The sequence below is a fragment of the Kryptolebias marmoratus genome, linkage group LG8, assembly GCF_001649575.2.
Source record: "Kryptolebias marmoratus isolate JLee-2015 linkage group LG8, ASM164957v2, whole genome shotgun sequence".
NCBI lineage: Eukaryota > Metazoa > Chordata > Actinopteri > Cyprinodontiformes > Rivulidae > Kryptolebias > Kryptolebias marmoratus.
The window spans coordinates 20,500,042-20,522,905 of record NC_051437.1 but is presented as its reverse complement, the minus strand read 5'-3'; the positions used below and the strand labels follow the sequence as shown (position 1 = coordinate 20,522,905).

Below are 22,864 nucleotides of genomic sequence, written 5' to 3'. Positions count from 1 at the left end.
CTCTGGCCTGGGAACACCTTGGAGGAGCTGGAGAGTGTCACTGGGGAGAGGGATGTCTTGGTTTCCCTCCTGGACCTGTTGTCTCCACAACCCGACCACAGATAAGTGGTAGAAGATGGATGAATGAATGGACCAGAGTGTCTCATTACAAGCACTTTGAGTCGCCTTGTGCTGAAAAGTGCTATATAAACAAATGTACCTACCTACAAGTGATTATTCATCAAAATGTTCGAGCTTTGGTTTGAATTTAAGATGTGAAATGTGAGGGAAAACTATCATATCTTTCAGTTGAAAGCTATGTGCTGAGAACTTTATGTAATAAATAAATATACTGAAATCAAATGTACAGTATGCCTCCACTGAAATGTTAGGAGTTGAACATCTTTAAATTTGTTAATAATACAACATCAACTGATTATTAATAACCTTTTCTATTGTTTCTGCTCATCCTGTCTCATCAGACTCAGGACCCATGTCACTTCCAGCTCACCTGCCCAACTCCTATCTCCCCAAGGAGCCCCTGACCAGAGCCACAGAAAGTCTGGCTTCAATGACTCTGCCTCTACGAGGGCCCCTGGCAAACTCCTCAGGGTCCCCACATTTGGGCAATATGATCCACCCTCCGATGCCCCCCAGCTGCATCATGGAGGAACTGCAGAGAGCCTTTGCTTCCAAGAATAGACAGGAGAGGCGAGTCTTCAAACTTTGGTTTACGTTACATGCTGCCTTAACTGTCCTCATGTACATATGTACATTTGCTGAAAGTAAACTACTTCAAGTTTTTTTAATTTAAGGCCTTAAAATTGTAACCATTTGTTCCACATCTTGCCCGTGTCCCCTCAGTGTTCACGACGGGTGTGAGCAGGGCTCACCGCCACGGCTCTGGTGCTCTGATGGGCGTCTGTCTCGGTCCTGCAGCTCTGAGAACCAGTACACCTCTCGTCTGGGCAGCGGCTGCATGGGAGGAGGAGGAGGAGGGTCCGACTGGCCCAAGAAGGAGGCGGAGGAGAACAAGGAGAACGTACGGCTGGACCAGTGCTTCTCCAAGACCTCAGGCCTCCCCTTCGACCTGGACAGCTGGAACGATTCTGTCATATCTGGTCAGTCGCAGAACTCCAAGGAATGGTTTACAGTGCAAACAGAAATCTTTTGTATATTTGCATTTTTTTCCCTCTGTACTGTAAATATCAGTTGTGAAATTAGACAGTGATTATTCCAACAATGAAATAATCATTGTTATCATGCTCAGAAATGTGTAACTGGTTTGTAGACCTATGTCTCTGGAGATTGTTAGGATAGGAACAAGCTCTTCAAAGCTCTAAATGAGTTGACAATGAGTTGGTGTTTGTGTGTGCTTTGACGCCTGTTGTTGCAGGCACGCTTCCTCGCAGGCTACGGAAGGAGCTGCTGGCTGTCAAATTACGAAACAGGCCGAGCAAGCAGGAGCTGGAGGACAGGAATATCTTCCCGGCACGGAGCGATCAGGAGCGGCAGGAGATCCGCCAGCAGATCGAGATGAAGCTTGCCAAGTAAGTCATTAAACCTCTTCCATTAATGACGAATCAGTTCGAAAAATAAGTGCAGAAACAGTTTGGCTTGTCACGTCTTAGTTCTGGGAAGAGCACATCTTAATATTACTCTGGGAATAATTAACAGTTTCTGATAAATTCCTAATACTACAATGTAACGTCAAGAGCAAACAGATATTGGCAACGTCTTTTTGTTTCAATGTTAAAATTAGTGTGGCTGTAAAACTGACTGAGGAGGTGGATGTGAGATCAACAAGTTGGATCCAATCAGATTGTTTCACACAAACTGGTTTTATCTGCAATCTGCTGCTCAGAGAAGAATATTTTGTTTTTTTTTCTCAATGCCAGCCTTTATTTTTGGATCCTCTGTACAAGATTACACCACTACACCATTAAAACTAGAACTAATCAGATTCCCACCAACAATCTGTGACTGGGGACTTTCAGAATGGATGAAAAGCACTGACGGATTTGGTAGTTAACATGTTTACATGTTCAGTATCTCATTCGTTCAATTTGCCACCATTCTTAGTGTTTGGAGGACAACAAGTGTAGGCAAACGCTGCTTCCTGGAAATGTTTTGGTACACGAAGCACTGTTGGTGTTTGTATGCGCCTCAGAGGACCAACATTATTAGTTTCTTTTGTTTTTTTCTAGTACAACTGAGACATTTGTGTCCACAGACTGACACTGGCGATCCTGTGTTTGAACGCGTCACAAGACTCGGGCTCTTTAACACCGGCATATCAAACAGGGGCGCAGCCGAGGGTTACATAACCTCCTGTGTAATAACTCGCAGCCAAGCACAAAGCGCCACCCACACGTCCCGATGAACACCATCCATCAGCCGTCTGGTAGACAGCTAATAATACGGCCTCTTCCTCTATTCATAGACTCCCTGGAAGAAAAGGGATTTCTGATCATTTCAAAGAAGGTGCTCACGGGGCTGTGAGCAAATCGTAGATGAAGCGTGACTGCAGCTTACGGCATCGGTGTTTTAAAGCAGCGAGTGGCAGTAAGAGAGCACGACTGTTATGTAAAAACCTTTTTGATACTGTATACATATTTCTACTTGTAGAAGGTAAATAGATGAACGCGATAACACTGTGGAAGATAATCTAATCTGGTTTATAGCTCATGGTGGTTGAGTGGGAGGAGAAAAATGAACGACAAACCAACACACCGAGCTCGATTAGATTTCCACACGACTCCCACGTATGTCGATCTACAGATGTTGTACATTTGGCGTGGATCAGGCGGAATAGATGTCGGATAATAACATCCCGTCTTCCTGTTGTGTCAGTGATAGATGACTTTTCTATCTTTAGTTCCAGTTCTGGCCCGTGTAGTACTGCAGCCGCACTCCGCTGTTTCTAATCTTAGCTCTCGCCACTGTTCAATAATGCATCCACCCCCCCAACCCCACACCCCACCAATGCACTCCTGCCTCACCACAAAATGTCAGGGAGTTATATCAGCAGAAATAATAGCAGGGTAGAAGAAAGTAGGGGCTCTGCAAGAATACTTGAAAAAAAAAAGAAAAAAGAAGTAAGCTAAGTGTGGCCAATTTGTCTTCTTGGTGCAGTTGGTAACTGAAATTAAAGACTGAATGCCACCCACCCACTGCTTTTTCACTCTTTTGTTTGGATAATTAATTCCTCCCCCGGCTGCTGTAGTTATAAACTTCTATTCTTACTCATTTCATCACAAGGCGTCCTGCGTTTCGAACGGGAATCCTTACCGCGGGAGGTGTTTTCTTTGTGGTGCTCTAAGAATAACCTGTCACAGTCTTACTTTCATTGCAGGATTCGGTGGGTGTAAACCAGCAATTACACTGAGTGGCTGTAGAAACAGCAGAACATTCTCAGTCGCTCTAAATAATCTTGCCATTGTTGTTTAACCTTGCAATTGTTGAAAAGATATTAAAATCATTTAGCACTCTCAGATGTTAAAACGGTGCTTAATTTAACTTAGCAACAGAAATAGAAAAAAAGAAGAAAAAAAAAACCCCAGCAGCCTGTTTCCAAAAATAGCCACAGCTTGTCATTTAAAGCACATCCACCTCCGTGTGTAGTAGTAAAACCCCCCTCTCTGTGTTACTAGGGAGGAGCGAGAATTTCTGCAGGAAGACTCCGTTGTCTTTAAGGTACCGAGTGTTGTTGCTAGGCAACTCGGAGACCAGGTCAATAGTACAGTGGATGCTCGTTCTCGCTCGAGTATTGGTAGTGATTTTCCACTTTGTCAATTTAGAACGTACTACCGTGGGAGCTGGAAAAACACTGTATTTGTTTTGCTTCCTCGAAAAACAGAGGGATCGTCACGTTTGACCGTTTCCCACCTGGTGAGAATTTTAGATAACTGCATAAGAACCGATTCTGATGACATTTCTTCTGACAGGGGAGAGAGCAGCTTTTTTCATCCTTCGATACTGACGGAATTCCTCAGTAATCTTGTTTTCCTCCTGAAACGTTGAATTTCTTCTATAAAACACTCTTGCTGCTTGTTTCTTCTTTTTAGTTTAGTTCTTTTTTTAGTTACACTTCTCAGAAAGGAATTTCTCCAGGGCAGACGAGTGGTTGAAATATACTTTGTACTATTTATGGATGTGAAGTTGTTAATTATTAAAGCCACGATGCTTCACTGTTTTATTGCACAATGCAGTGCTGGGAAAAGAAAAACCAAAACAAAGCAGTATTTCGAGGGACATAAACAACATATTAGACATGTGTTACTCCATTAGGTAAAGAAACAGACACTAATTTACACTGTGAAGATGAGAATTTAATTTAGGTTAGCTCAAGCTCTTCTAAGATAACACAAACAGATTTTTAGAGGGATAAGATTAAAGAGCCCGTTTGCTGTAAACACACACACAGATGTATGAAAGAGCCGTTTGTGTGTTTGTGACCAGGTCTCAGTTCATGTGACCTAACCTTGATCTCTCACAGAACCAAACTTTAAAGTGTCCAGCGTTAAAGGGGATAAAAAGAGTCCTGCTGTGCAGAGGCATTCAGCTCTTTTCTGTACTTTCCACCTCTGGAGGTGTGCTGTGGCGTGTCCCATGCCGTCTAAAGCTGAGCCTTTTATGCAGCTTACATGTATTATTCATTTAAGCACACACTGTGATTCTGGTAAGGAAGAAAGTAAGTCTTTGGAGACCTTTGGGACGCTTTGATGGTAAATGGACACCTAATGGCTCAACTTAAGACTAAAACTCTGACACAACAACCAAGTCAGTCACAGTCTAACATAATAAACATCAAATGTTCAACGTAAGAAACTGTACCATTTGTTTTTCAAAAATAAGGATGTAATAAAACATCTTTTTTGAGATGTTCTGCTGTCATAAAATTCTAAATTGTGATTTTTTTTTACCCCCTAAAGAATGGCACATTTTTTAAATTTAAACATTTGATATTTTTATAATGTTCATTGTGAATAAAATATGGGTTTATGAGATTCGAAAGTCGTTGCATTCTGCTTATTGTTTTGTAATTGGGGTTTTTATGATATATGTTACAAATATATCTACGTTTTTTGTTTTTTTTTTTACCTTTCAAAACACCCTGACTAATTCTAAGAGTATGAGTAAAACGCAGTGCCACTATTTCGTGAGGTTGGGGATGCCTGGAGTGGGATCCTGTTAGGCTCCGCCCCCCGCTCATTAAGTATGCAGTAACCAGGGAGACTGGCGGAGTCGCGCCCCTCAGCCCATCACGACCCGCTTCAAAAAGCGCTGCTGTCGAACAGCGGAGAGGAGCGTCCGCGCTGCCGTGGCCGAGTGGACTTTTTTTATTATTTATTTCTCGTTTACAACCCGGGGGCATGCTGCTCGGCGACACCGAGTCGTAACGCGGCGGGGACTTCTCAGAGCGGGGAGAATTAAGCGCCTCTTTTCGGCCGTTCCAAATGTGGGGAGCGCCTCTGCCGAAGCACCACAGCCGCGGTTTGGATGCGAGATGGAAACGTAGGGGATTCCTCTCGAGAACGCGCACAGCGACGAGAGCACAGCCGGTGTCGGAGAGGGGAGGACGGGACCGGAGCAGATAAAAGTTCAAAATGGTTCAAAACGTGGTTCTGGTGTTTCTTCGCAGGAGGTTGAGCCAGAGACCAAACGTGGAGGAGCTGGAGAGTCGGAACATTTTAAAACGTGAGTTCAAACGACCACCTGTTCTCACTACCATCAGCACTTACAATTACTATTAATATTAAAGTCATTCAAATAAACAAGGGTGATGGAAATGTACACAACTAAGTCTTCTGTTAAAGGTGATTTGTGTTATATGATTTTCTAAAAAATATTCTCTTTTATTTTTTAAACAGAGAGAAATGATCAAACAGAACAAGAGGAGAGAAGGGAGATAAAACAGCGACTAAACAGAAAGGTACATCCCTGACTGTAACTGTGGGCAGACGGACAGCGGTGACTTCCAGCTGCAACCATTTGATCAATTTCCTGTTTTGTTTCAGCTCAACCAGCGGCCAACGGTAGATGAACTCCGAGAGAGAAAGATTTTAATCCGCTTCAGCGACTACGTGGAGGTGGCGAAAGCTCAGGACTACGACAGGAGAGCAGACAAGCCGTGGACTCGTCTCTCAGCTGCAGACAAGGTGTGTGTTTTGCGTGGCTAACTGAGTCACATGATGACCTTTAAAACCTTACCATTTGGGGCAGAGATTATGAAAATTCCCGACTCTGCGAGCGAACACTGAGGACTATCAGCGTTTTCGTGATGCTGTTATCAGCTTATCTCTCAAAATCCCCTGTTCTCTTTCAGTTTTTTAGGCTGATTATGTTTTTGCCTTTCTCCTGCTGTCACACTGATGTTCACTGGTTGGTGAACCTCGGCGGTATTGGATGCATTAGGGATTCGCTGATGGGTCTTTTTACTCCCTCCCACAGGCTGCTATCCGAAAAGAGCTGAACGAGTTCAAGAGCACCGAGATGGAAGTGCACGCCTCGAGCAAACACTTAACCAGGTTAGTATTCAGATGTGTACATCCATCTGTAGTGTTTTGCACGCGTGCGCTATTCTGGGCTGCAGCGGTCTAAATTTAGCTCTCCTTGCTCATCCAGAGCACTGGAAACCTAAAGATAGATGTAATTGCTTCTAATCCGGGGAGGGGTGGGGGGGTAGGTTGTCCCTTCGAGCGCTCGTGCGATCGAGCAAAGAGAAATGCTGAAATGGCAACGTGTCCTTGGCTGAATGTGTTTGAAAAGCGAGGCTCTTTGTGAGTTGTACCAGTGACCCAGAGAGGACGGGAGGGGAGCACGTGTCCAGCCCCTCGATGCATGAAGCACATTTGCTGCTAAAAATAGCTCCTGATTAATGACTGCAACAGTCGAGGTTTGATGACAAAGGACCCTCTCACAGTTTTTTTTGCTCCGTGTGTTTGCCTCCTCAGGTTCCACCGGCCATGAAAGCCGAGTTTCTTCTGTGAAGAAATGCTGAGCTCAGACATTTTTCCCGAAGCTGCTTGATGCTGCTCAGTGGTGACGGATCAAAAAAAAAAAAGAGCCTGGAGCCGTTTTGTCTTCAGCGTGTCTTTTTTTAACTTTCTTCCAGCGCCCTCATATTATCAGTATGAAGGAACGGGTGCGGGAGACACAATGACGTTTGCAGCAGTGCATCCTGGAGACTCCTGGATGCAACGCGGACGCTGGCAGGTGGGGGAGACTTTGGTGGAGCCTCTGCCTCTCAGGACAAGAGCAGAGGAAGAACAATCCTACGATTCCTTTTTTTTTTTGGTTTTCTTTTTGTACTAATTCATGAACTACTTTGACAAAACGGTGTGTAGTGGGAAGAAGTAGTGCATGTGACCAGCTTCACTTTTTCCTAATTGATGAATAATGTGTCACTTGGACTGTGTACAGACTGTGAAGTCTGGGCTGATAACACTGGGGAGGGGTTTGATATTAACTGTACATACAGTATGTCAATCAGAATGGGGCTGTTGATGTCTTCACTGAAAAGAGAAAATACCTTTGTAAGCACTACTTCAGAATTGTCTTCAAAATACATCTTTTATAACAATGGCTGATGTATTTATTTTAAACCATTTTATTTGCAATTCACAAGGGTGAGATATTTAAAAGTGATCAATCTAATGTTCATTTAACAACTTTTAGTACTTAACTAACCTATAAATTAGACATACAGTAAAAACGTCACCACTTCACATAGAAGCTAATGACTTAAATGTACTAACATCAAAACATATCAGCTGAGAAATTTCACCGGAAACTCTATATGAAGAACAAATCCAGCCCTGAAACTGCTGGATACATTTCAATAAATTAAAAGAACTTGGAAAAAGAAAATAAACAGGACGCAAACACTTTGAACTACACAGTGAAGCGTGCATCACATGTTGACATGAACATCCTGGTCCTTCGTTCTGATACCTTTTTGCTCAACTCAAACCTGACCCCCATCAGTGGAAAAACAAAGCGCGCAGTCCTCTCTTCACACTCTGGACCTCTCCCTCCAGCTGCAAATGGAGCACGAGCACAAAAGAAACATTCAGGAAAGAACAGTTTTAAAATGAGACAAATCACCATCTGAGTCAGACGCACTTTCAGCGCTGAATGTAGGGTAAAAGCTTTCAGGGGAACGTTTTGGTGCAGACAGAGTGAAGGACGTGGCATGAAAGACAGATTTTGCTGAGAGGTCACCTGTGTTTGTGTCTACTAACCATCTCATTGAGGAGTCTGTCCTGAACTGACTTCATGTCGTTTCTAATTAGGCCCATCTGAAAACAGCAGGCAGAATGTGATGGTCAGAGAAAGTGATGGGTGAATAGATGAGGAACAGTAAAAAACACTCAGCAAAACAGCAATTGGACTGCTTTACTCCTTACATACACACACACATTTAGAATTTACACAATTAGTCACACTGAATCTACACAGTGAGGCAAATATTAGATATGGGAGAAACTCTCACCTCGGATGTGAATATTCCTTCCTCGTACTCTAGGCTCTGATGCACATTACTCTGGAGAGTATTCTTCAAGGTATCATTTCTGGGTAGAAAGACACAGACATTCAGGCAACCAACTGAGAAGGCGCCAAAGAGAAGTCAGAATGCAAATAAACCACACACATATACAAAGTATTCTTCATAATCAGGCACACAAGAGGACACAACTTGAATTATGATGTATGTGCTAATTAAGCGTGAAGAACTTGAGGAGTATGAGGCATGCTGATAAATCTGGATGCTATTTATATTTTAAAAAAGAGACACTCCATACAGCCAAATTACTATATCTGCTAACCCATAATAGTTATATAAAGAAGCACTGGCTTTATATTCTAAAAAACAGCTTGTGCTTTGGGGTGACATTTAGTTTCTGACGATAATCCCGGGGGGAAATGATTTTCCCGTCAAACCTTTTAATCCTTGTTCCACAGAATAAACAAGTATGTTACTCAACGTATTATGGAGTATTTGGGTTTAGCCCTGTGGGAACATCGCTGATCAGAGAACATGGCGCAAGAGTTAACAGCATTGCTCTTTTTGCATTCACACAAACATGCTAGTTTCAAATTTACCTCCTGATTTGTTGCTTCTGGTAAGAATGGAAAGCTGTTATCTGCTTTTTCCACATCAGCTACAAGAGACAAGAATAAAAAATAAATTATTTAAAAAATAACAAATATTGGTAAAATCAATAATACTTAAAAAATACAATCAAAAATTGAAAACTATCTCCTCTAACTGGCTAATATTTGGTTAAACTGTACTTTTATTGCCGCTACTTTCTACATTTTAGCCTGAAAGTCTTTTTCTGTGTAGGAGAGAGAGTAGCCAGAGAGCCAGTCTGAGAAACCCACAGTCAGATCTTTCTCCATGTTTTTCAGCATGCTGTCATCCTGCTCCATGTTATGGATCTCATCCAAAAGGACCTTCTGAACCTGCTCAAGCTTCTGAGTTCTGTGCAGAAGAAAAACAATTAAACAGAAAATAAAGTGCCACTAGCAGACTGCAGAAAGACTGAACATTGGATAAAACATGCAAGTACTTTCTTTACTAAAATAGTTGTTCTATTATTACTTAAATAAGTCAACAACAAGCCTTCAAATAAATTTTGATGGTAACAGAAATTAAATTTGCACTTGAATTTTCAAATATGTTTGACCGGAAAACCATAAAAAGCTTAGTTTAAGGGTTTGTTCACAAAATAAAATACAATAAGTGACCTGTATTTGGTAAGTTGCACATTAATAGAGGAGACATGCTGATGGACAGTCTTCAAAGACTGCTTGTTGTAGATCTCCATCATCTTGCAACGGTTCTGAAAACATGTATGCAGAAGCTTAGCGTTGACATAGTATGTTCGACACAAATCACAAGTACAGTCGTTCCTATAAGACGATAAGTGCTTTTCAAAGCCCACATGGTCACCTTGCCTAACACTTAACAGTGTTTTCAGAGATAACAGGGTACTAACATAATAAATAGTGCTACAGTGTTTTGAGTCTGTCTGTTAGTGTGCAAGTCAAACCTGGAACTTGTTTTTCAGCTCAGAGCTCATCTGCTGGCATAGGTTGTTTGGGTTTAAACTCATTTCTGGCAGCTCTAAATCGTCCTCCATATCCACGTCTCCATCCACCACTTCAACCTCCCACTTACTGGAACTCATGTGGCTCAGTTCCTCCACAGCCGACACCTCAGCAACTGTGGATAACAAACGCATTCTGGGTTAAAACTTTTTTTTACTCTGCTGTTCTAATATAAGGCATGAGGTCTGGTTGTTGAAACAGAGAGAGACTAAAAGCACTCGGAGAGCGCAAACCTCCGCCCACACCATAGCATCATTAAAACATTGTCTGATCCAGATTGTGATCTGCATCATCAACTGTTTCCTGTGGCAACCCCAACATTTCCTGAAAATGTCATCAAAAACTGTTCATCAGTTTTTAATTGATTTAACAGACAAACAAAAAAAAACAACTACTACCAAATATGTGTATAACCTCATTGTAGAAATACAGCATTCATGTTTTAGTTCAATGAGATCTAAATATAATTATAATTACTTTTACTGGTTTACGATGACAATAGCACAAATATTCTGTGTAATTGCTGTCTGTAAATACTGTGTTGTTCTGGTTTTCTCATATATTTTTCAGCAAAAGGCACTAATTCCTGTTTGCTGGTCTAAGCACTGATGTAACCGTATGCCTTACAGGACTTAAACAGCTTCCTGGGCTTCATTCGAGGTAAACGCTGCGCTTTAATCTTGCTTTTCTTCTTGTTTTCCTTCTCATCTTCCTCAGAATTACTGGACAATGATACATGACGCTTACGACTGGGACCTGAAAAATAGAAAGAAGAAAAAAAAAAAACATGATCACACATTGCGCAGAATTTTCTGATTGAAATATAGTGTCCCTTTTGAGTACATTTGTGCTCATAATTTTATAATGAACTAAAAGTTTGTCTTGGTGTGGTTGTCCCTTGCTATGATGTTAGATAAAAGCCACCAGGAAATCCAAAACCAAAGAACAGGAAGAAAACATTACCTGAGATAAGAGACTGTGGAAGTTCAAGGTCTCTGTCTTTAACTGGTGTTTTCTGTCAGGAAGGGACATTAATGTGAGTCATTTGTTTGATGGCGACATGTATTTTGAAATCATAATAACCTAGTAACTCATTTATGTTACATTCATCAATACATCCAGCTTAAATCGATCATAAAAACACTCAGGAAAGAGATCAAACCTCTGATTTAAGAGACTCAGTCATGGGAGCAGAGGAGCTGTTCTTAATTTTTGGGCTGAGTACTGATGACTTGGGGGACGAGTGGCTCAGTGAAGCCAGGGATCCTGAAGACACTTTGCTGAAGTCAAGGTGGCAGCTATAGCTGACGGTGTCTTCGGGTATGGGTGATGAAGAAGGAGAGGCTACAGGTGGTTTGTCCAGCTCAAGCAGTGTGGACGTCAACAGAGGCTGTGTGGACGGAGATAAAAGAGCCCGGGGTGCAGAGGACAGGTGCTGCTGGTCTGCATACATCTGAAAACAAAAAGAAATAGAGGGAGAGAAAGTGATGACAAAACATGAGACACGAAGAAATGTGGCAACTCGTTTTGTGGTGACCTAATCACCATGTCCTCCCTGGATTAGTGAAATGTCAAAGACACTTTCTGAAGTGCATTAAGAAGCACAGGTGAAGCCCAGTGGTGCCATTTCCTGTTCTGCCAGACCTTCAGAAATCATGCTATCAATCATCATCAATCTAATTCCAAGATTTTCTGCATATTTATGATATATTTACTAAAGAACTGCTCAAATATCTCATCCTCATGAATGGTTTCGTCTCAGCAGTGATCTCACGTCAAATAACACTGAGTCTGAGAACTGTTAGAACAAACCTTAAATGTTAAAAGTGATGCTTCAGAGAGCAAAATGTTCTTTCCTAAATTTTCTCTGCTGGTCTGGGAATTTTTACCCAGCCATGTTCAGGTCTGAGACCAACTTCCATGATTTCTAGACAGGAAGGTTTTCAGTCATTTATTATTCTCACCAACACCCATTTTACTCCAGTGACTCTCACCGGACTGTCAAGTGACGTCCATGACTTACACGTGGACCAAAGGTATGTGAATCACTCAAAGACACTAAATTCCAGAGTCAAAGAGTAACTCATGACCGCTGAGATAAAACTCAAATTGAAATAAGTGAGGATTCTCCCACAATAACACTGTGATAGCTCTATATACTGAAATGCTTTAATTGGATTTTTAATAGTTCACAACTTTCCTATTGTGGTATTTTTGAACTCAGTGAAAAGGTGTCATGAAGGTGGTGTACCTCTGCTGAACTTGGTCCAGCGGGAGACCCGGGTGCAGGAGTTTGACCTTTCGATGAGCAGGGAGAGGGAACAGACTGGATGAACTCGGCCTTGGATGAGCTGTAGTTTTTCTCTGCTTTGTAGAAAGAAGGAGGTTTGCCTTTTCTTTTACTGCTGACTGTTGAGTGCGGTTTGGGTAGCAGCGGGACTGGCGAGGGGGTTTCCTGGCGGGGAGGCTTAGGGGAGGCAGAAAGTGGGGATCCCCATGGGGTGAGGACAGTGGAGCAGGTCAAATGCAAGGCTGGAGGTGACCTCTCTGCAGCTGTGAGGGTCCAACATAAACACAGATGTTCAAACAGCTGGCTTCAGAAGTTGGACAAAGTGCAGCCTTTCCTACATAATGATTTACAGTTAAGATTTTGGAAAGATTATGTGTTTCTTTCTAACGTGTTTTAAACTTACAATACATCCTGTGCAAACTGAGATTACATATTCTAGGTATAGAGGCACAAAGTCTTAACTGGACTAAAACATGATCTTAGTATTCCAAATAAAACACTTTAAATTGACAGTATGTGTCAATAATTAGAAACATTTTTTATCTACTAGGTGTCAAATGAGCTATCAAGTAATTAATGTGCTCATTATAATGAAATGAAACCACTTGATCAACCATGAAACATTTAACAGACATTAGCTAATGTCAAAGGAGTCAAATAACCGTTATCTAACTCTGATGTTGAAGAGTAGCTTTTCACAGAATCTTACATCTCATCTTTTCAATGAAAGGAGGCGACGGACAGAAAGAGGTCTGGCAGGCAGCCAAGGAATCCTTCAAAGCACTCATCTGTTCTTGGGCACGGATTACATTTTTCTTATTCAGCTTCGAAGGTGCTTGAACAACCTTCCCCAGCTTAACCTGCTGAAACAAAAAGGTGTTCTGAATTCTCTGAGATGGGAAACAAAAAGGAGACACTTTCACACTCCAACATGTATATATATGGTCAGAACCACGGGTCATTCATTCGCATTGTAAATGAAAAAGCAGTCATGTAAGAACATCATCAGCTGATAAACAACTCTCACAGCCTAATGCATTTTCAAAATATGTGAATGAAATGTCCAAGACGGAGGTCAAAACTCCCACCTTAAGGTCAGATTGCCTTTTCAGGTCTGACTGATTGTGGCTGTCTTGTCTTCTGCAGCTCTCTGCAGACAGGTCAGAGAGGGTTTTTCTCCTTTTAACTTGTGGATCCTCTGAACAGATCTTTTCACTGTTTTCTTGCTTCCCCGCATGGCATGTCTGTAGATTGGCAGACCAAAAATTAGGCAAGTATTCCCACAATACACATATGGTCTCAGACAAGTGAGGTAAGACACTAACACAGCTGATCATAGTATAAGTTTGTGGGTGTTTTGATGTTTGAAATATAAAGCAGAATACATTTTTATAGGTATATGGATATGTGAGGATAAAATGCCCTCCACCTCAGTGATGGTTGGCATCTCTGACGCAGACTGTAGCATCATTTTGGTTGGCTGTCTGCCGGCAGTCATCTTCTTCTTGGTCTGGGTAGCCTCTTGAATTTTCACATCATTCTTCAATTTGTCAGTAGACAAGTGCTATTTTTAAAATGACAAATAAAAAAAAAAGCTTCGCTTTAAATCTGACAAACCCAAGTTATGTTTTTCTGTACTTGAAGAAAATCTTAGTACTGAATGTAAAGCATTTTCAGACTGGTTACGAGTCATATATGCTTCTCAAGTTATTGCTGCTTAGAAAGTTTATTAAAATATTAACAGTTTGCAACATCCTGTTACAGATTAATTTATGTTGTGTAAAAGCGATAGAATAAGATTATTTTGGAACAGCAAACGTGTGAAAATGAGTTTCAGCATTTCACTTCAAAGCCATGACTTTTAACTTTAAGTCAAGCCGAGATGTTTTGTTGTGATGTTACATTTATAACAGTACTCTAAACAATACAATTTCAAAATAGTTGCCGTTAGAGAAAGAAAATTTTATCTGAGGTATATTGAGGTCAAATATTTTGTTCAAGACAAACCAGATTGTACGCAAGCAGAAACGAACATAAGCTAGAATATTTTTTTGGAAAGCTTTCTGTTCTAAGAAAAACAAACAAACAAGAAACAGAGACATCTTTTGCCTTAAATGCATGTCGCCCCTCTGTTTCAGACTGGCTGTCATCAGTATCTGGCTCTAGGTAGCTCTTGGTAGAAGCGGCTGCCGCTCTCTTAGGCCTCCTGCCAGCTGCTTGTGGTCTGCTGGGTGCAGCTGATTCCTTCACAGTCTTCGGCTGATCCTGCATCTTATTTAAACAGAGACTCTTCTGATACAACAGGGACACCCTGTGGCTAAATAAAATAGTGCTTCACTGACACACAAAAATATGTTTATATTTAAATCTGTCTTACTTTGCTGGGCTTACTGCCCTTTGCTGCTTTTGGAGAAGCTGGGAGAACATCTGTGGATTTGCCTGCAAACACAAAAACAACTGATTAAAAATGCAGTCTTGTGCTAATGAGATTGCTACAGTTCCACTTTTATACGATGAATTAGAGAGTGTGAGGTGGAATATGGCTTTGACAGCCTACGTGAAGACGGAGGAGGGACAGCTTTGGGTTTGGAGAGAGCTTGTCTGGGATATTTGGTGACTTGGGGTTTGGACTTCCTGGCTGATTCTCTCAGCCAGCTGACCTCTGTCAGGGCATTGTCGGTGTCGGTGTCACTGAACAGATGCTTTTTCACGTATCGCTTGTTCTGCAACACACACAACAGAAGATGACAATTACAGATGTTAACCATTCTACATGGGCAAACAAACCAATAAATGACCGTGATACCACGGACATAAAAACAAAAGAACTTTGTTGTGTTATTTAAATAAGTATAAAAAATGACAGTATACTTTTGCCGCCAGTTCCAGTTGTGCTTTCTTGTCTGGACTGAGACGCGTGGGAGAGCTCTGGATGCCACTGTCAAAGAACATAAAAATATCAAATTAAACACATTTTAAAACAAAATAACTGAAGTTTCAGTGTCTGCATTCGTTGACAAATTTCCATTTCCACACTTTCATATAAACAAATTTACCTGTTTGATGTGTTTAAAGTTTTGTTGAAGATTTTGTTCTCTCCCTAAAGTGTAATATAAGATAATTAAACAATTACAGTGGCAGTTTAAGTACTTGATTAAAAAAAAGGGCAGCAGAAATATTTACCCCAATGCAGAAGGGCGAATCGATGTTGAATGCAAATATGTCTTTTCTGCCCAACAGAAAAGGACTTTAAATACAACTTGCCCAACTTTTAATGACAATGCAAGTCATTCATTTATCCAAGTGTATCCGAAACCTTTAAACTGACGTGTATTACCTCTGTGCGACAGGCTTTTTTGTGGTTTTGTTGAAGGATTTCCTTGGGCTTACAGCTTTTGGCATTTCTTTCTGTATGTAAAATATAATAATTTTCAGTAAAACAAGCTTGTCAAAACAACACATAATTTAGTGTTACAATTATGACAATTGATCACTTACTTTGCCAGATGAAAATACCTTCAAGTTGAAGATTGGTCTGTTGCAAAAGTAAAATAGTCTTTATATGGCACTTTTCTATCAATGATTTTTTTTTATTACTGTAGATGATGTGTATGTGTACACCGTACCTGTTGACAAGAGGAGGAATCCAGTTCTGAGCAGTATTTTCTATAGAGCCTTTTGCTGCGGACCTGGTGTTAACTTCATAATGACTGGAGATGCGCTTCATCATGCTGGCGGTAACCTTTGCGTCTCTCTAAGTAGAGCCAGGAGTGAGAATGTCATTAAACAACAAAATAAATATAAGGAAAAACCCTGAAAAGCTTTTCATATGCCGGACAAAATTTACATTACATCTAAATCTTACTTTGTCTTTGCTTGAAAGGGCAGTATTAGTTTCATCTTTATTCTTGGATTCTTTCTTTTCCTGCACTGTTTTTGTTGCAGATGTCTTCAGCGAAGAGTTTGTTGAAACAGCATCTGCCCTCTGTGACGTCTGACCTTTACTCTCTCCTTTGCGTTGGTCGTTTGTCTGAAGCTGCTGCACTTGGGGAGTGTACAGTGCAGAATCACGCATGCTTTCTGAGCTTCGGTCTTTCGAGTTTCTTCTGGCATTAGAGGGTTTTTTCTGGAGAGCAGGTGCTGCCTCGTACTGAGGATCTTCATTTCTCTCATTGAGGACCTGCTGCAGTCGCTGGGTGAGTTCACTGTGAAGCTGCTTTTGGAGAACAAGGCTTGAGTTTGAAATGGACAATTTCCGAGAGGAGGATGGACAACGTTCCAGCTGTTCCACCACGCTAGAATTAGACTCTTAGGAGGAAAAGAAGGAAAGAAAAAAAAAAAATCAAAAGACACATGTACATACATATTTTTTCAGCTACCTTCAAAATTGAAAAATTTTGCTGACAATTGAGTCCTACTGAAGATATTGGATGTCTACATTAATTACCAGGTCTTGGCAAAGATCCAATTTTCTGTGTTGGCATCATCAGCATTTCAGAAACTGAAAATTTGCTCCAGCTAGAAGAGCTGTAATTTGAACAGACAGAACTATTCAGACATACTTTCTCAATACATTTACTGTATACCCCTACAAAATTACACTATATTAGCAATGAGAACACCAGAGTTATGAACAGATTGCAGTTTTTTTTACGTGTTAAGTCCTGCTTTGGGTTGTGTGTCAGGTATAAAGTAGTGCTCTGTAAATAAAAGAAGAATAAAAGACAGGTTTGAGAGGCCGAAGAATTGACTAATGAGCTGTAAGTTTGGAAAATACCAAAGTCAAAAGTCACTTTGAGAATAAAATACCCTGACACTTTTCTTCTGCCTGTCCCGGTACAACTACATGTTCTGCTTCAGCCATCTTCTGCAAAACAAAAGTAACTGAATGACACTTTATATTTGCTTGACACAAAACCTCCTTTTATACTGTTGGTTAAAGAGAAATAATTAGATCATGTAAGAACACTCAAATACTATAATTCAAACTTCTACACTATTAAGAGTACCTAAAACTATAAACTTCAGTTTTCTTTTTACAAAAAGATCAAATCAGTAAATTATTTGTGATAGAAGCATATGAGGGTAAAATAATCAGAAAACAGGTCAACACCAGAAGAAACTGCAGTAATTAGACTGGTGTGTTTACCACTCTTACTTTCTCTGCTTTGTTGCAGTTTATCTTTAAACTACTGGGAACCTGGAGCAAAATCCTGCATTCTTGTTTTCTGTGACTAACAGCAGAGCTGATGACACTACCACCATCCCATTGAAAGAGCTGGTCACGTAAAAGCCCCAAAATGAATATTTCCTGTTGCTGAGCTGATGCTTTGGTTTGAAGAGTCTAATGATTAAGAGATTTACATTGTTACTATTCATGTTTTGTGTGTGATAATCTGTAGACTGTGCTCTGCAGAGATGATTCACAGAAACATTGAATTACTTTCCCATTTCAAAGACAATATCAGCGTCGGATTTTGCTTGTAAAAAAGCCAAAAGTTTAGTTTAGCTATCGAGTGGTATCCTGATGTCGAAACAATGTAGATTATTCTCAACTCAAGAACTCCAAATGTAGCATCTTACATGCAGTGTGCTTAGCGACAAACCTGCTCTTTCGTGCCAACTGCATTTGTGTTGCTTGGTGTTGTATTTGTGTCACGTGAACAAATCTTCTCCAGAGAGGTCTTGTCTTTGTCCTTGGCTGAAGTACGTAAAGAGGAAGAAAAGCAAAATGCAATCAGTCACGAACATAAACACATATTAAACAAACATTTAGGTTTGGTTAGTCTTCCAAGAACTGGTGAGAGTACAGGTGGTGAAATTATATTAATTAAGTGACGTGACAACAACACAGGACAGTGTTACCTACTTGATAGCTTTGGAAGAGAGCTGATACTATAAACAGATCCTCCTTCACTGGTGCTGATATAAGCAGTGGACTCTGACATCCTCATTCTGGCAGGGGTCACCATCTGAAATCAGAAAGTCTGTCAATCTTTTGTGCGGCCTCTATGATCTGCCAATTTAAATGAGGTGCCTGAATGATCCAGTACACTAACGTAAACTCCCAAATACATCGAAAGGGTTGAGATTCTTTTCCAGAACTGACACAGAAATATCAGGCTGTTGGGAGATATTTACTTTTTCTTTAATGTCAATTATTTCATGGCAGGGAAAAATAAATGTCACCAGAAGCTTAAACCTAATAAATCCTCCTACATTGTCACACTAATATTACATTCTGCTACAGTATTTAAACCTTTAAAAACAGCCCAGATTGTTTAAGTACCTAACTTATAGAGCTTTAATGCAGGTTAGGACAAAAAAAAACAGTCATGAATAAATTCAAATTTAACTTTGACACTGTTGCATGCAGAACTGCTGCATTATGCTGAACTATAAAAAGACTTCACCACCATATTTTTGATTTAGAAAACAAATATTTTTACTTGTGCAGGTGCAGCTGGAGCAGATAAAACATATGGAGCTGTAGTCTTCTCACTTTCACCAAGGGACACCTGGCTTTCTGGAACAACCTGTGTCAGAGCAGCATGCAGCCTACATGAACACACTTACTTCAGGGCTAACATTCTGGCTTCATTTGAACAGTTTAAAACATTTCTGATGTAGTTCAAATTAAAAAGTATTACCTCTACCAAGAAGGTTATGCTTTTGGTTTGTTTGTTTGTCTGTTCACAGGATTACTTCAAAACTAATGAACAGATTTTGATGAGATTTACAGGAAATGTTGGAATTGTTACCAAAAACAATTGATTAAATGAATGAAGCTACAACCTTGGCAGAGGTTTGGGCTCTCCAAGTACTTCTCATTCCTTGAAGGAATGCTAATAGCCCGCTGAATAAAGATGACTCATAAATAATTAGGATTTGAAATACGTGTTGAGGATGACTCTCAGCTACCACACTTAATTTTAGATCAATATCTGTAGGAATGACATAATTAAAGTCATTTTTGTCAATTAGTCAATTAGTTGTGGTAGCCATCTTGAATAGGCTTGACTCCTAAAGTTAACCAGTTGCAGATGTACATCTGATGATACTTCCTCAGTGGTTCATGAGATTATTTTGCTAACAGATGAACACACACAAACAAGCTTGTTTAAAGCTCATCTAAAAACTCAACCTACCTTTAAAAGTTTGCAGCTAATTCAGCTACAGCCTAATTAGTAGTATACTGTAGTATCCGTTTTATCACATTAACACCTTCAGCACATCATATCTGTAAACTCTGGATTTTTTTGATAAGTCTGTGCTTACCTGGGTGTTGTTTTCTTCTATCATAGTTTTACCTGCAGTTTTCACCACAGGTGCGCGCTGCCCAAAGAAAATTGGTTTAATATCAAATGTTACATTATTAAGACCACAGTATTCACTTTTTTAGACAGTAATGTAAAGTACAAATGGTTTAGCTTTAAAAATATTTTTACAGAGAGGCAAGATTTGTCATTCTAATATTCACAATTCGTTGTCCTGGAACATGTAAACGTAATGAGTGTTGCAGTCAGTAAACATGAAGTGAACGGGCCATGGCCTCTTACTTGGCTTTTCATCAGTCCGTAGACTTTTTGAGCAGCCTGTACGATGTTCAAGGAGGAGCTGAAATGGACGGTGAGGTTGGATCCCTCCACTGCTCCAACAACCACTACCTCTGACAGCTTTATCTGCAAAACCTGACTCTTGCCCTCCTCTAAAGATAAAGATACAAACATTTAGAGGACAGGATCACTTCTGAAATAGGTATTACTATTCTACTAAAGGAATCTTGATTAAGCTGTTTTACTTTGTCAAGCAAGAAAAATAAACAAAGATATCAAGGGCCTAGATAGCTCAAAATGCCTGTCATTTTTTCCTATCCAGTATTTTATTTTATTGAGTACATGGATGGATTGCAGTAACACACTACATATGATTGTGTGACTAACAGAAATTAGTGACTGCATCTGTTTCTTTGTTGTTACCTTTGACAGTGTAGCTTTGGACTTCATTCTCACTGATGCACATTGTTTCCCAGTGGCCATCCTACATGATAAGAAAAACATGTTTCTGTATGCTCTAACTGATGCTGAGCTTTTTAAAGAAATTATTGATGGAAATCTTTTGCATGTGAATGTTTATGACTGAGGCACAAATGATCTTAGGGCACCAGCACCTCTTCATCAGGCAAGGAAAAGTAGAAGGAGATGCTGTGGCTGCAGAGATTAAAGTCAACCCAGAATTCCTCGAGCTTCTCATCCGCGGGCATCAGCAGCTAACAAGACAACCACAACCACAACCTGTTTTTAACATCTGGCAGACTTTAGGAGTTGTAATATTCAAACTAACACGCCTGAAACATAAAGGAGCTGCTAATTACACAACAAAGGCTAATTATTTGTGGAAAACAATTTTCTACTATTACAAGTCATTAGGAATTAAATAAAGTTGTAATTTAAATTTTGTCTTTTCTCTCTCATGTTTAGAGTCTTAGAAATCCTGTATATACTGACCTCATACTTGCCCAGATAAACTTCCAGACAAGGGTAAGAGTACACTCTGTAGTACAGAAATAAGACTGTTAGTCTGAGACAAAAAAAATTTAAACAATGCTGCAAGTGCTCTTTATGTAATACGACATATAAATAATGAATATATTTAATGAGCAAAGAACAGTGTTAAAAAAAAAAAACTTTCACAAATATTTTGTTTCTGGAGCATGACACTGTTAGGGAAAAAGCAATACTGCAAATATAAATAGTTATTGTATTTTATTCTGTAGAATTTCTGGGTGTCAAAAGAAAAAAAAAAAGACTTTTCTGGTTCTCTTGTTTCCACCTCAGAGAATGCTGACCTTCTTTTGTCTCCCTGCATCCCATTCACCATGTTCAGAAACCTGCGACAAGCCTGAAATCACATGTTTACACTAAACCGGATGCGATTAGGCGGAACGCAATTACAACAAATTGTCAAAGGAGCACGTCAGAAGGTAATAGCAGACAATTAAATGACTATAAACTGTCTAATTTTACCGTCTCAAACTCTGAATCACTGATCTGAGCAAAAGCGCTGGCAACGTGCGCCATGCTGAACCATCGATCTGCGAGCTTCCTCCTCTGCGCAGGAGTGGCCATTCTACATAATGCTTCCATCAATGATGACTGCAAGTCGTAATCTAGAATAAAAATAAAATGTTTTTCTATTCATTTGGGGTGACAAAAAGACAGTAGATTTCATAAAATAGATAAATAAAAAACTAACCACCACCCTCCAATATTCGAGCAGCCAGTTTGGTCCTGCAAAAAAATAAACACACCAGGGTTCAAGCGAATGCAGATATTTTAAATTCTAGTATTACTAATCTTTGCCATAAAAACTCCACTCCTACATACATGATATCTGATCCCTCCTGTGATGTTAGGATCCTTCTGTTTTTCTTAAACTCCACCGGGATTTTGTCCAGAATCAAGTTATATTTACGAATAGCCTGACAGAAACATTTTCTCAGGTTAATTTATGAAAAAGGACTTTCATCATCAAATCCCCCCCCCCAAAACAACAACAAAAAAATGTTATGGAAAGCATTTTAAACCTCTTTCTGAATCAGGATGTAGACTCTGGGGTCCACAGCGAGCTGACCGACGGGATACAGGAAGGACTCAGTGACCTTGTAAGTTCCTGAAAATAAATATTACTAAGTCATGAGCTTCATCTATATGATCTGATTAGATAGTGGCTTCACACAAGTGAATTATATTTTGTACAAAAACAATAGACTTAGAATAAAATCACATCTTAGTAAACAATGCTGCCTCTCCGATGGAACAATTAGTTAACTTTGTAACTTATTGAAGACATAACACATACTGAGTATGAATTGAACATTAATAAGTGTATAAATATACCCTCTTTGCAAGACTCGTGAACTACCTGCAGAAGGGAAGGAAATATAAGACTTTTAAATTATGTTTCATAAGACATGGTAATGTACAATGTGTTTACTGTTAGACATGAGCTCACCATTAAGGCATTTAAAAAGTTCTCAGAGAGAGTAAACATAGTTTCATCCCAGTGTGGGCCGTGGTGGATCCACAGTTCCTGGCATTTCTCAAACCACTGCACCATGTGCACAGAAACACATTCAATTAAACCCTGAAAATGTTAACTTGATAGGTCATCACGTACTGTGTGCTTGTATGTAATAAATGTATACTCATCTTCTTGATAAGCCCTTGGTTCATTAAAATCGAGAGTCCTTGACCACCAGGTAATTTCAGGTTTTTCCCATATTTGTAGATGCTGGCGAGACCCAAACTTGCCGCTCTGGCATCTTTCCGATCCAAGCTCTAAGGAATATTCATGTTTTCCGTAAGTCCAAAAACACACTGTATCGTGAACAGCTGGTCATTGTGTTGAGCTTCATCTTACCGTGGTGACGAGCTTGTCCAGTTTGGTGAGAAACCTCTGGGAACATTTTAAGGT

The 22,864-nt window shown here is 40.1% G+C and overlaps 2 protein-coding genes across 4 annotated transcripts in view; one reads left to right on the top strand and one right to left on the bottom strand.

Moving 5' to 3' along the window:
* Positions 1–7,058, top strand: part of phactr3a (phosphatase and actin regulator 3a) — a 29,676-nt gene extending 22,618 nt beyond the window's left edge. For both annotated transcript variants that reach the window (XM_037976978.1, XM_017417889.3), the window contains exons 5-12: positions 462–690; positions 844–1,100; positions 1,376–1,529; positions 5,624–5,679; positions 5,853–5,914; positions 6,000–6,140; positions 6,433–6,509; positions 6,936–7,058. In XM_037976978.1, coding sequence (XP_037832906.1) covers positions 462–690; positions 844–1,100; positions 1,376–1,529; positions 5,624–5,679; positions 5,853–5,914; positions 6,000–6,140; positions 6,433–6,509; positions 6,936–6,951 — 992 coding nt within the window. In that variant the 3' untranslated portion in view covers positions 6,952–7,058. The remainder of the gene's footprint in view (positions 1–461; positions 691–843; positions 1,101–1,375; positions 1,530–5,623; positions 5,680–5,852; positions 5,915–5,999; positions 6,141–6,432; positions 6,510–6,935) is intronic.
* A 521-nt stretch (positions 7,059–7,579) lies between these two features.
* Positions 7,580–22,614, bottom strand: sycp2 (synaptonemal complex protein 2). Of its 2 annotated transcripts, none has more exons than XM_025006281.2 (42): positions 22,403–22,614; positions 22,288–22,312; positions 21,975–22,060; positions 21,775–21,869; positions 21,644–21,678; positions 21,415–21,557; positions 21,237–21,289; positions 20,896–20,941; positions 20,559–20,657; positions 20,368–20,428; positions 19,948–20,096; positions 19,667–19,723; positions 18,838–18,924; positions 18,258–18,360; positions 17,995–18,089; positions 17,198–17,255; positions 17,043–17,088; positions 16,836–16,915; positions 16,254–16,696; positions 16,015–16,142; positions 15,887–15,923; positions 15,726–15,796; positions 15,572–15,617; positions 15,445–15,488; positions 15,260–15,326; positions 14,946–15,111; positions 14,766–14,827; positions 14,498–14,659; positions 13,818–13,952; positions 13,477–13,632; positions 13,098–13,248; positions 12,350–12,651; positions 11,261–11,551; positions 11,062–11,113; positions 10,726–10,854; positions 10,041–10,213; positions 9,736–9,830; positions 9,370–9,469; positions 9,088–9,146; positions 8,477–8,555; positions 8,226–8,282; positions 7,580–8,021 (listed from the first exon to the last, which is right to left on the bottom strand). In XM_025006281.2, the coding sequence occupies exons 1-42, from the start codon at positions 22,505–22,507 to the stop codon at positions 7,965–7,967; spliced, it is 4,485 nt and encodes a 1,494-aa protein (XP_024862049.1). In that variant the 5' UTR covers positions 22,508–22,614; the 3' UTR covers positions 7,580–7,964. The 2 variants fall into 2 exon arrangements, with proteins under 2 accessions (XP_024862049.1, XP_037832905.1); XM_037976977.1 differs by having other exon boundaries at positions 14,498–14,653.
* Positions 22,615–22,864: the final 250 nt, after the last annotated feature.